This window comes from Bos indicus, chromosome 15 (assembly GCF_029378745.1).
Source record: "Bos indicus isolate NIAB-ARS_2022 breed Sahiwal x Tharparkar chromosome 15, NIAB-ARS_B.indTharparkar_mat_pri_1.0, whole genome shotgun sequence".
NCBI classification, from domain to species: domain Eukaryota; kingdom Metazoa; phylum Chordata; class Mammalia; order Artiodactyla; family Bovidae; genus Bos; species Bos indicus.
The window spans coordinates 49,065,721-49,079,248 of record NC_091774.1 but is presented as its reverse complement, the minus strand read 5'-3'; the positions used below and the strand labels follow the sequence as shown (position 1 = coordinate 49,079,248).

The following is a 13,528-nucleotide window of genomic DNA, read 5'->3' as shown; positions in this document are numbered from 1 at the left end:
GCTGCAGGGTTTGTGGGCACTGAGTGTAGTAGTGTGTGCAGGGGACATTTTGAAGGAGGTCGCCATTATCTTCATTGAGGTCGCCATTCATGGATGTCGCCAAACCTCCACCATAGTTTGGGCTCAGGTCAAATAACAGGAAGAGAACATTGCCCCGCCCATCAACAGAAAATTGGATTAAAGGTTTACTGAACATGGCTGAGAGGAGTTATTCCATGTTCAAGGTCAGGAGGGGCAACCGTGAGGAGATACCCCTCATCCAAAGAAAGGAGCAGAGGCTGCACTTTGCTGGGCAGGTCATGGTGGAGAGGTCTGACAGAATGTGGTCCACTGGAGAAGGGAATGGCAAACCACTTCAGTATTCTTGCCTTGAGAACCCTATGAACAGTATGAAAAGGCAAAATGATAGGATACTGAAAGAGGAAATCCCCAGGTCTGTAGGTGCCCAATATGCTACTGGAGATCAGTGGAGAAATAACTCCAGAAAGAATGAAAGGATGGAGACAAAGCAAAAACAATGCCCAGTTGTGGGTGTGACTGGTGATAGAAGCAAGGTCCGATGCCATAAAGAGCAATATTGCTTGGGAACCTGGAATGTTAGGTCCATGAGTCAGGCGCAAATAGGAAGTGGTCAGATAGGAGATGGCAAGAGTGAATTTCAACATTCTAGGAATCAGAGAACTAAAATGGCCTGGAATGGGTGAATTTAACTCAGGTGACCATTATATCTACTACTGTGGGCAAGAATCCCTTAAAAGAAATGGAGTAGCCATCATGGTCAACAAAAGAGTCCAAAATTCAGTACTTGGATGCAATCTCAAAAATGACAGAATTACCTCTGTTCGTTTCCAAGGCAAACCACTCAATATCACAGTAATCCAAGTCTATGCCCCAACCAGTAACACTGAAGAAGCTGAAGTTGAATGGTTCTATGAAGACTTACAAGACCTTTTAGAACTAACACCCAAAAAAGATGTCCTTTTCATTATAGGGGACTGGAATGCAAAAGTAGGAAGTCAAGAAACACCTGGGGTAACAGGCAAATTTGGCCTTGGAATACAGAATGAAGCAGGGCAAAGGCTAATAGAGTTCTGTGACAAGAATGCACTGGTCATAGCAAACACCCCCCTTCCAACAACACAAGAGAAGACTCTACACATGGACATTACCAGATGGTCAATATTGAAATCAGATTGATTATATTTTTTGAACTCAAACATGGAAGCCCTATACAGTCAACAAAAACAAGACAGGGAGCTGATTGTGGCACAGATCATGAACTCCTTATTGGCAAATTCAAACTTAAATTGAAGAAAGTAGGGAAATCACTAGACGATTCAGGTATGACCTACATTAAATCCCATATGATTATACAGTGGAAGTGAGAAATAGATTTAAGGGACTAGATTTGATAGAGTGCCTGATGAACTATGGATGGAGACAGGGTGATATTGTACAGGAGACAGGGATCAAGACCACCCCCATGGAAAAGAAATGCAAAAAAGCAAAATGGCTGTCTGAGGAGGCCTTACAAATAGCTGTGGAAAGAAGAAAAGCAAAAAGCAAAGGAAAAAAGAAAGATATAAGCATCTGAATGCAGAGTTCCAAAGAATAGCAAGGAGAGATAAGAAAGCCTTCCTCAGCCATCAATGCAAAGAAATAGAGGAAAACAACAGAATGGTAAAGACTAGAGATCTCTTCAAGAAAATTAGAGATACCAAGGGAACATTTCATGCAAAGATGGGCTTGATAAAGGACAGAAATGGTATGAACCTAACAGAAGCAGAAGATATTAAGAAGAGGTGGCCAGAATACACAGAAGAACTGTACAAAAAAGATCTTTATGACCAAGATAATCATGATGGTGTGATCACTCACCTAGAGCCAAACATCCTGGAATGTGAAGTCAAGTGGGCCTTAGAAAGCATCACTACAAACAAAGCTAGTGGAGGTGATGGAATTCCAGTTCAGCTGTTTCAAATCCTGGAAGATGATGCTGTGAAAGTGCTGCACTCAATATGCCAGCAAATGTGGAAAACTCAGCAGTGACCACAGAACTGGAAGATGTTAGTTTTCATTCCAATCCCAAAGAAAGGCAATGCCAAAGAATGCTCAAACTACTGCATAATTGCACTCATCTCACACACTAGTAAAGTAATGCTCAAAATTCTCCAAGCCAGCCTTTGACAGCACATGACCCATGAACTTCCAGATGTTCAAGCTGTATTTAGAAAAGGCAGGGGAACCAGAGATCAAATTGCCAACATCCGCTGGATCTTCATAAAAGGCAAAGAGTTCAAAAAAGCATCTATGTCTGCTTTATTGACTATGTCAAAGCCTTTGACTGTGTGGATCACAACAAACTGGATAATTCTAAAGAAGATAAGAATACCAGATCACCTGACCTGCCTCTTGAGAGACCTGTATGCAGGTCAAGAAGCAACAGTTAGAACTGGACATGGAACAATAGACTGATTCCAAATAAGGAAAGGAGTACGTCAAGGCTGTATATTGCCACCCTGCTTATTTAACTTCTATGCAGAGTACACCATGAGAAATGCTGGACTGGATGAAGCACAAGCTGGAATCGAGATTGCCAGAAGAAATATCAATAACCTCAGATGTGCAGATGACACCACCCTTATGGCAGAAAGCAAAGAGGAACTAAAGAGCCTCTTGATGACAGTGAAAAAGAGGAGTGAAAAAGTTGGCTTAAAACTCAATATTAAGAAAACCAAAATCATGGAATCTGGTCCCATCACTTCATGGCAAATAGATGGAGAAACAGTAAAAACTGTGACAGATTTTATTTTGGGGGGCTCCAAAATCACTCCTGATGGTGACTGCAGCCATCAAATTGAAAGATGCTTATTCCTTGGAAGAAAAGCTATGACCAACCTAGACAGCGTATTAAAAAGCAAAGACATTACCTTGCCAACAAAGGTCCCTCTAGTCAAAGCTATGGTTTTTCTGACTCTTTGCAACCCCATGGACTGCAGCCTGTCAGGCCCCTCTGTCCATGGGATTCTCCAGGCAAGAACACTAGAGTGGGTTGCCATTTCCTTCTCATCTGGACCCTCTAGCAGGTTCTATAATTTTATACTACCCCACCGTTATTAATTTATCTTCTTTGAATTGGATATGACATGATGGATCTTGAATTTGTCATTTTTCCTCATAAATGGCCTTTATCTCTACCAAAGGCTTGATAGAATTAAAAATGTGTTCCAGGTTGCAGAGCTCCCAAGTAATATAGCATTAGTACCATGGCATGGCAAACCCTTCAGTATCTTTGCCCAAAGAATCCCATGGACAGGTTATGTAACCTGGCAGGTTACAGTCCATGGGGTGGCAAAGAGTCAGACATGACTGAAGGGACTAAGCATGCCCCATTGAAGATGCAAAGAAAAAATTGAGAGCAGAGTGCTTGACTGGGTGTCTAAAATACCATCTTCATTGCACTTATCAGATCAGATCAGATCAGTCGCTCAGTCGTTTCCGACTCTTTGCGACCCCATGAATCGCAGCACACCAGGCCTCCCTGTCCATCACCAACTCCCGGAGTTCACTGAGACTCACGTCCATCGAGTCAGTGATGCCATCCAGCCATCTCATCCTCTGTCGTCCCCTTCTCCTCTTGCCCCCAATCCCTCCCAGCATCACAGTCTTTTCCAATGAGTCAACTCTTCGCATGAAGTTGCCAAAGTACTGGAGTTTCAGCTTTAGCATCATTCCTTCCAGAGAAATCCCAGGACTGATCTCCATTGCACTTATAGCTGCTAAAAGTATGACTCATATTAAATAAAAGTAGTCCAGAAAGAGCTCTATCCAGCATTTATACAAATAACAGACTATACAGGTCCCTTACTTTGTGTCCTAACAGCTCACTATTAACAATCATTTTGCATCTCTCAGGAGTAACTCCATTTCTTTCCTTTTTCTAAAGACCTTCCCTGTTTCAGGAGTCTAACTCCCCCTCCTAGGATTAACTACCCACTGAAGTCACTTTTACAGAATCTTATTAGGGTTCCTTCTATAACCTCCCCAAACTGTCAACCTCCAATATTCCCAGTTCCAATAGTAAAGCTTTTTTTTTTTTTTTTTTTTGGCTGAATCAACTTAGAAAAGATAAAAACAAAGAGAAAATACAAAGATATTCATTATAGACCCTGACTTTAATTTCATTTGTATTATATTGGAGTTATGTCTGGAATTAGAGCTCTCTCGCTCTGTCTTCAGGAGATGAACTGCTGGGACACTGGGCCTTCAGAGAGGCAAAAACATGGTTGGCCAGGCATCTAGTGGTACTTGTGGGTCAGAGCATTAGCCACAGCATTTGTCAGCTTTTGCCAGGCAGCCTGCATCTGTGGGGTAAATTCCTTGCTGAAGTGGGTTGCCAAGACAATCAATATCATGTTGCCTAGGAGCTGGGAATAAAAAGAAGATAGTACATAATGAAGAGAAGGTCTCAGGCTGCCCTTCCAGTAAATAGATGCCACATCCATTTCCTTCTTCATAAGAGGTTGAGCGACTTTCATGGCCATGTTCCCACAAAAGTGCATCATTATAGATCTGGCATTGGCTTCAGTGACTCCCAGTCTGAACCCCCACTGTGTTATATCATTCTCCCATTTTCTCTGTCAACTTCCAACCCCAGAGCATTGCTATGGGTACCTTCTCTCCTTTTTTTTTTTAAATAAAATTATAGTGCTGAAAGGGGACTTCATATGCATATTGTATCTTCAGATATTACATACATTCAGATTGTTTGGACATCCATTTGACAAGGAATCCAGCACCTTGTATACAAAAACATTTCATCTTTGCTAGAGATGAGTGAAGGAGGCACAAATTGTGAAAAGTTGCTCTTATTTTGCCCTGTTTAGTTCTGGTTCAAAACTCAAAAATCATAAAGAAATGTATTCATCAATTTTCATAGAAAATTTCAGTTTCAAGGCAAGATATTCTTCTGCACTGCTCAGTTTGTATTCTCCAGGCCAAAACATACAGCTCAAGTTTGTTTAGTTTTCTTCACAACATGTTTTCTTTTTTCAGAGTTATCAGATGACCAGTGACCTCCACTAGCCATAGAATAATTACTTGGTCTTATCTTTGACCTCTGGAACAACCTATCAAAATCAAGCCTTTCTCTGAAATATTACCTCCAAAAAATATATTTCTATAGCATAAGACTTGAGTCAGTGTTCTCATTATAACCACAGCACAGAAACCTGGATGAAAGCACAAAGCACAGGCTTGCCCAGAACTCACCCTGAAGTTCTCGGGATCCACGTGCAACTTGTCACAGTGCAGCTCACTTAGATCTGCAAAGGTGCCCTTGAGGTCATCCATGTGCTTAATGGCATTTCCAAAGGAGTTCAGCACTTTCCTGCCGTGGACCTTGACCTTGGGGTTGCCCATTATTGCAGACTCAGAGTATAAGTTACCAAAACTGTCAAAGAACCTCTGGGTCCATGGGCAGACGATCAGGAGCCTATGGGATGATTATAGTCACAGAACAGATGAGAAGTCAGAGTATGTAAGAAACCTAACCAGTCCCTCTTTTATGGAACAATTTCAGCCTTTCTACATCCTCTCCTACCTGTGTCCAGTGCTTACCTTGCCAGGCTCTCACCGCCGACCACCTCCACATTCACTTTGGCCCACAGACTAGCAACAGCAGCCTTCTCCTCAGTAGTAAAATGCACCATGGTGTCTGGGAGCTTACTGGTGATCCTAATGGGCCAGAAGCAAGTCTGTGCTGCCTCTTCACTATGTGGCCTTTTATTCCTCATCTCCTGTCCCAAGGTCCTTCCTTCCCCCAATAAAATGAGACTATTGGTCAAAGGTAGGGGGCCACCACCAGGGGTGGGACTTGGGCAAGGGTGGGTCAGCAAGATGGACATTTGTGTCTCTGATAGTGTTACCGGCTCTATCAGGGATACTCCGCTGTTTTCCCCCCTACCCTCTACTGTGCAATTCATATCTCAAGCTCCCCACCACGGCTCCTGAAGTGACCAGCAGGCTGACCATGAAGCATAGCTAGAGTTAGGAAGAGCAACATTTAGAATTCTGTTGAGCACTGTGTCAGGTGTTTATAAGACACTGTTCTGCTGTTCAGCCAGGGTATATTAATAGATGAAGCCACAGCTCTTCTTGGGTTACCAACGCTTCTAAAGCTTATATGGGCTCATACTTTTATAATTCTCATAAACAAGCAAAAATGATCCCAATCCAGCATCAATTTAGAAACAAGATAGGTAAGAACTCGGTAATTTAGAGAATTGAACATCACCCCTTTGTTACTGAGTTCTATCAGTAATATGTGTACTTGTCTGAATAATTTTTTTTCACTCTGATTATATGGAAAGTGTCTCTAGCCAGGACATGTATCTATGCATTCATATAGAGAATACATTATTAAATGTTGGGGAATAGGTGCTTCTATGTTTAATGAAGAGAGTATATGAATTCCTCTTGGCAATGGTACTGGATGAACTGAGTTGTCTCATGTGCTGGGTCCACACTCCTGGCCGAGTGTGACTTTTCTTCATATCTAATCAGTCAGAGGCAATCATCAATGACAGTACTCCACACACCACTGCCACTGTGATCTAAGGTACTTTGTTCTCATGCATCCAAATAAGCATTTACAAGATTGTCAAAGGCACATTTCTAGTGGGAGAGGGAATGATTCATTTTATTTCAGAATTTATTGCTCCCACATTTTGACCTCCAGAAAGCTGGTTTGTTTCTCCCTGAGATCACTCTTACAAGTATATGTATATATAATAAGAAAATAATTTTCATGTGTATTTACAGAGGGACTCTAAAATTTAGAGTTCAACCCAATATATTATATTAATAGCAAAATTTCTACTATTAGAAAATAAATCCTATTTGATATAGTCAGACACTTTTATGGATTCAGCCTTGAAAAGACTTAAATGTAAAATGTGGATAAAAATTTCTGTTTCTGGAAGCTTGTTTACCATGACAGAGTGGATAATCTGTGAGCACTGTTTTATGTGAGCACTTTGGTACAGAGATTAATTTGGATTAATCTCAAAAGAATTTGCTTCAAGAAAATAAGTCAGAGAAATAAAAGAAAAAAGCGGAAACTATGACCACAGCCAGGAACCTCACTTACACTCAGCTGGGGTCTGGCCTGCAGGGTTGGATCTGGGTACTTTCTATCTCTAGCTCTGATGTCCATCTTCATCAGAGTATGTGCCCCTGCAAGGCCCCAGACTCAGGGACTTCTGCAGCTCTGAATGTTGGGGAATACTTCCATCCTTTCAGCAAAGCAGGCAATGATTCTTGAAGTTACCTCTAACTCCTGATTTTCTCTCTCACTTTTTTAGACAGTCCCTCTCTCTGAGCAGTTTACAATGGTCTCTCCTTCTTGAAATGCTGTAGCTAGCCTGCTCACATAGGTCTCCTCATGGCAACAATTAATTTAAAATTCCCTCCCTGGTGGTCTGGTGGCTAAGATTCTGAACAACCAATGCAGGGCCCCAGGTTCCAACCCTGGTCAGGCAACTAGATCCCACATACCACATTTAAAGATCCTGCATGGTGCAAAGATTAAAGACCCTGCATGGTGCAAAGACTGAAGATCCTGCACGGTGCAAAGATTGAAGATCCTGCCTGCCACAGCTAAGACGTGGCACAACCAAATAAATAAATACAAATAAATATTTAAAAGAAAAAAAAAAAAAACAGTCCTGAAAAAAAAAAAAAAAATTAACCTTCTCAGGCAGCTCTCTTAACTTTAAGCAGATAGTTCTTTAGTAAAGCCCATGGGCAGTTCTTTGGAGTTGACTTTGAAAAGAGGTATCCCCTGCTCTGACCTCCAACCTCTCCCATCCCGAGTCTCTCTTTACAAGGGCTGGGACAAGCCAGCTGCTTTTAGAAAATATGTTCTTAGAATGGAATGACATCCTTGCCTGGACATTGCCATCTTCAGACCTGGGCTAATTTTCCTGTAAAGAATCTCCACTTAGGTACTCTACCTCAGAACCTTTGCCTTCACTGAAGTCTTTTTTCAGACCCACTTAAGTGTGTGGTCCTGAGGAGCTCTTGTCCCCTGATACCCTTCCCCTCCCACCTGAATGCCTCTATATCTTTAACTGGAAAAACTCACGTGTATATATTTCTCCCAAGTGTATGTCCCAACCACATCCCTTAGGTGCTCTGTTTTTAATTTTCCTGCAGAAATTTCTACTTCATGCAAAATCTGAATGGTGACCCCCCAAAATACAGCTCGACATAGAATTTCTAATGTTTCCAAATATGTAAAAGCACATGAGAAAAGCAGACCTGAGGACAAATACTCTGAGAAGAGCTCTTAGCAGAGCATTACTGCTACTGCTATTCTTGTTGTTGTTGTTATTATTATTATTATTAGAACAATAAAACTTTTCCTTGGTGACACTCTATTACTGGGCAGGACCCTCAGTGATACTTGAGGGCCAGGGTGTTCACCAGTCCAGTCACCGTCGTCTTCAAGGCAGCCCACACTGGGAGGGTTAATTCTGTATCAAAATGGCTTGCCAGACAATCACTAGCACAATTTCCAGGAGCTGTAGAGGTGAAGAGAGATAACAGATGTGCACAGTGAGCAGAGAGTTCTGGGCTGGCCTCTCTGCTCCCATTTTGAACTGAGTGATATCAACTTCCTGCAAAGCCTGGGGCCTTGCCTTGTCTCTAAGCACAGCTAGTTTGTTCCCCTTGCTAGACTAGGGCTTGACCATGATTTCCCTCCTATATTCCTAGCACGAGCAACTTCACCTTTTGCAAGCATAAAAATAAACACTCATAGCTTTATTATTGTACTCACTCCAGCATACATGTTCTAGCTGTTTTCCTCCCCCAGAGACACTTCATCCCACTTCTGGATTTATAGGATGCAAACTTGAAATGGCTGTCTAGAAACAGTTCTGTACAAATGCTCAGCCAATGTATGAGTGTGCTGTATGCTTAGTCAGTCATGTCTGATCTCATGGACTGCAGTCTGCCAGGCTCCTCCCTCCATGGGGATTCTCCAGGCAAGAATACTGAAGTGGGTTGCCAGGCCATCCTTCAACGGGAGCTTCCCAACCCAGGGATGGAACCCAGGTCTCCCACATTGAGGGCGGATTTTTTACCATCTGAGCTACCAGGGAAGCCCTAATGTATAAATAGCCTTAGCAATATATTTGTGATCTCTAAGTTCTTTCCTTTATACAGAACCAGCATATGTTGTATAGACATTTCTCCTTGGCAAGTTTTTTTTCTGCCTCCAGGAGAGGAAAAGTGAAAAATAACAAAGGCACAGTTCCTTTCATACAATTATACTTTCCAGTAGACACTTTCCTCATCCCTATATAGGTTTCTTCTAAAAGGAAACAAAGTCCAAACAAACCCCTCTGGCCTTCTGAAAGCAGTCTTTAGTCCCTATTGCGTTACCTCTTGGTCTTAGTTCAGTCTTCCGGAGTTTCTTTCCTTTCAACCGCAATACTGCCAAACGTTTCACCTCCCACAGCTATCCTTGTTTCCTTACCATCCCTCTGTCTTTGGACTCATCTCTTCTCTTTCCTCTAAACCTGTCTTGCTGATTTCTCAATTCCAGGCTTTGAATTTTCCATTTCCTCACAAAATGACCTTTTATTTCCACTGAAGCTCAATTTCAATAATGATAATATTTGAAATTATCATTTGATATATGATATCAAATATCATATAGCTTCAGTTTCAATTGAAGCTCAGTTTCAATAATGATAACTATCCTTATAGCTAAATTTTTTTAAAAAGCATTATTATTGGAGACAAAAGATAACATATATTTATGAATACATATACACATATAGTGCAGATAGATAGAGCTTATAGATAACATAAATACTACTGCTAAAAGATAGAAGTTATAGATGCAGTCAATTATTTTTAGAGGAAGAGATAAAGAGAGCTTATGTTCCAATTAGTGAACTAAAGATGTGAGATATATTAATGTATTTAATTCTCTAAAAAATAAACTTAGATAAACATGATCGGTGAATGAGAGCTTAAGGTATTAAGTGATGCATCTCAAATTGCAGAGCTAGCAGGATGCTCAAATTCAAACCAAAGCAGCAGGTTCTAAGGTCTTAGAGCTGGCTCCCCATTAGTACAAATGACAACACAGGGGAAAGGCCAGGCAAGGGTCCTTGATTGTACTCTGAGAAACACATTCCATCTCGGAACAGCTGATCAAACATTATGTTTTTTACATTAAATAAAATTATAATGTTTTTTCAAACTTTCATTCCCATGGATCCTTAAATGTACATTCAATAACTATTTGTTGCATGACTTTGTGTTATAATTGTTCTATGTACTGGAGATTTAAGATAGACAAAGAATCTAATTTGCGGGTGGAAGATACAGAAAATGAATAAGTAAACCCATCAACAAATAATTTCAGCTATTATCATTTGTTATGAAGGAAATTAATATCTGGACATAATGAGCTGCTGCTGCTGCTAAGTTGCATCAGTTGTGTCCAACTCTGTGAAACCCCAGAGATGGCAGCCCACCAGGCTCCCCCATCCCTGGAATTCTCCAGCCAAGAACACTGGAGTGGGTTGCCATTTCCTTCTCCAATGCATGAAAGTGAAAAGTGAAACTGAAGTCACTCAGTTGTGTCCAACTCTTAGCGACCCCATGGACTGCAGCCCACCAGGCTCCTCCATCCATGGGATTTTCCAGGCAAGAGTATTGAAGTGGGTCGCCAGTGCCTTCTCCAGGACATAATGAGAGAGGGACACAATCACATCAGAAAAATGTCTAAGAAGGTCATAGTTGAGGCAGCCCAGAATGAAAAGAAGGAATCTGTCAGTTGAGAGTATTAAGATAGAGGTCCTGAAAGTTGAGATAGTGGCACAAATCTCTAAGTAAAGTAAAACAAACATCTGTTATGCTAGAGATATGAGTGATGGGCTGGTTGATATGTAAATAGTAAAAGTGAGAATGGCAGAAAATACTGTTGTAGAGAAAGCATAAACCTAATAACTTAGAACTTCTCCTCAGTGATAGGGAATAAGAAGTCATTATAGGATTTTAAACCTGGTAATGACAATCTCTAAACCCTCTGGCTCTTAGTTAGGTTAATATTCCCAGATAATTGTGTTATCACATTATTTTTCTCAGCTGACTTTTATGGTCTATCAACAATAATTAGACACCTTTTCATCTATTAAAAAATTGAGCCCTCTAGACCTGAATATATGCATATGTGTGTGTGTGTGTGTGTGTGTGTAAATTGTGTTTTTGTTTTCAGTTCAATTGTCCTGAACTGGAAAAATCCAGATCTAAACCTAGATCATTAAGGGAAGAAGAATATATCTTGTTTGCTCCTTCACCATCATCATGCCTGCTGCTGCTGCTGCTAAGTCTCTTCAGTCGTGTCCGACTCTGTGCGACCCCATAGACGGCAGCCCACCAGGCTCCCCCATCCTTGGGATTCTCCAGGCGAGAACACTGGAGTGGATTGCCATTTCCTTCTCCAATGCATGAAAGTGAAAAGTGAAAGTGATATTCAGAGTAAGAATAATAGTTGAGAGGCAAGAAGGATGAAAAAGAGATCGACTGGTTTAAAAAAGTACTTTGCTCTCATTTGTTGACTGACTGGATGAGAAGGTTTCATGCCACAGAGAGCCTTTCTTTACTCTATTTAGGGGCATATTAAGAGGCAGTGGGGGACTTTCTTAGTGGTCCTATGGATAGAAATTCTCCTTACAATGCAGGGGACATGGATTTAATCTCTAGTTGGGCAACAAGGATCCCACCCAGAGACGTAACTACTGAGCTCAAATGATGCAACAAAGATCTCCCAACCATTACTAAGATCCAATGCACTCAAATAAACAAATAGGTAAGGGAGCACAGACAGACCAGTGTGTTGACAGTCTGCAAAAATGTAATCACTGGTCTTTTAGCCACATTGTGAAGACAAAAGGCCAAATTCGAAAGTAATTCACAGGACATATTGACTCATTTGAAAAGACCCGGATGCCAGGAAAGATTGAAGGCAAGAGGAGAAGGGGACCACAGAGGATGAGATGGTCAGATGGCATCACCGACTCAATGCACATGAGTAAGTAAACTCCAGGACTTGGTGATGAACAGGGAGTCCTGGCATGCTGCAGTCCATGGGGTCGCAAAGAGGCAGACACAACTGAGCAACTGAACTGAACTGAACTGACTGTAGTTAATGTATGGAAATAATGAAATGAATGCCTCATACAGTTAAATTTGCCAGTCCTCAAGAGGATAGTTTAACTCAAAGCCTGGAGCTCATGATTCCCTGAGCAATCTGGCAGTGACATTCTCAAGAATAATTCAGTTAATGCTTCTCTTATATGACGTCTCCAGGTCATTGCAGGCCTCTTCTTGGTAGAGCCAGGCTGTGAGTTTTCTCAACTGCTGCCACCCCCTTCCTTCTCATCCACCCCAGTCAATCAGAAAATATGTCCTATTCACTCTCCCCTTCTTCATCCTTCACTTTTTGCAGACCTCCTTGATCTTTCAGGGCTTCCCCAGAGGTCAGCGGTAAAGAATCTGCCTGCCAAGAAGGAGATGCAAGTTCCATCAGTGGATCAGGAAGATCTTCTGGAGAGGAAATGGCAACGAGCTCCAGCATTCTTGCCAGGAAAATCCCATGGATAGAAGAGCCTAGTGGGCTATAGTCCAAACAGTCACAAAAAGTCAGACACAAATAAACACACCGCTCTTCTTGGATTGAGTCCATTATATCTCTTCTCCTCAATTAGCATCCATGTCTAGTCTGCAATTTTCAATTCATTTTGTGTGAATTAAGCAGATTATTTGCCTCTCCAAATCCTACTCCTTGAGTCATTTAAAGTTAAGAATATTTATTGCTTACTCTTACTACTATCAAGGTAATAACATATTTTTATCTTCAAAACCTTATATTATCTAGTCTTTCCTAATCCTCCACCTATGTCTTACTTTCTCTTCCACCTCCAGAGAGCCATTTTCATGCACATTGCCAAGTTCTGGCTGGCTAATTTTAAACTATGAGACTTAGTTATTATCTTATCTCCTACACGAAGTCTTGGTCATCCCCCTGTTTGTCCGAATTCATACACTACCCTAGCTCTAATTTTACTTTAGTACACATTACATTCAATGAGAATATGATGTACAATGATTTCAAGTGTCTTAGCCTTGGCTTTGTAAGGAGACAGTGGAATCCTTCAGAAAAGGGTAAGCTATTGCTGGTTCATGGAGATTTTTTGAAAATTCTCAGCCACCCTTCAATTGATCTTCTTATCTCCAATTCAGTCTCATAAGATATATGATAACTTAGTTGACTCAAAATGTATGTTGGAGCAAACTGAAAAAGTAACCTGAGTCTAGATGATAAATCCCTACAAAGCTTTTGTTTTTTCCTGCAAACTCTGTGGCATGCACTATAAATCTATTTTGTTTTCTCTCAGACACCACTTAGTACATCTGCCTTCCTGCTACAGGAAGTTTTTGCCCC

At 41.2% G+C, this 13,528-nt stretch overlaps 1 protein-coding gene across 1 annotated transcript; it reads right to left on the bottom strand.

The window, feature by feature from the left end:
* Window positions 1–4,258: 4,258 nt before the first annotated feature.
* Window positions 4,259–5,711, bottom strand: LOC109570031 (hemoglobin subunit epsilon-2). The gene is made up of 3 exons (XM_019975860.2): window positions 5,620–5,711; window positions 5,272–5,494; window positions 4,259–4,427 (listed from the first exon to the last, which is right to left on the bottom strand). Exons 1-3 carry the CDS (start codon window positions 5,709–5,711, stop codon window positions 4,299–4,301), a joined length of 444 nt encoding a protein of 147 aa, XP_019831419.2. The 3' UTR covers window positions 4,259–4,298.
* Window positions 5,712–13,528: the final 7,817 nt, after the last annotated feature.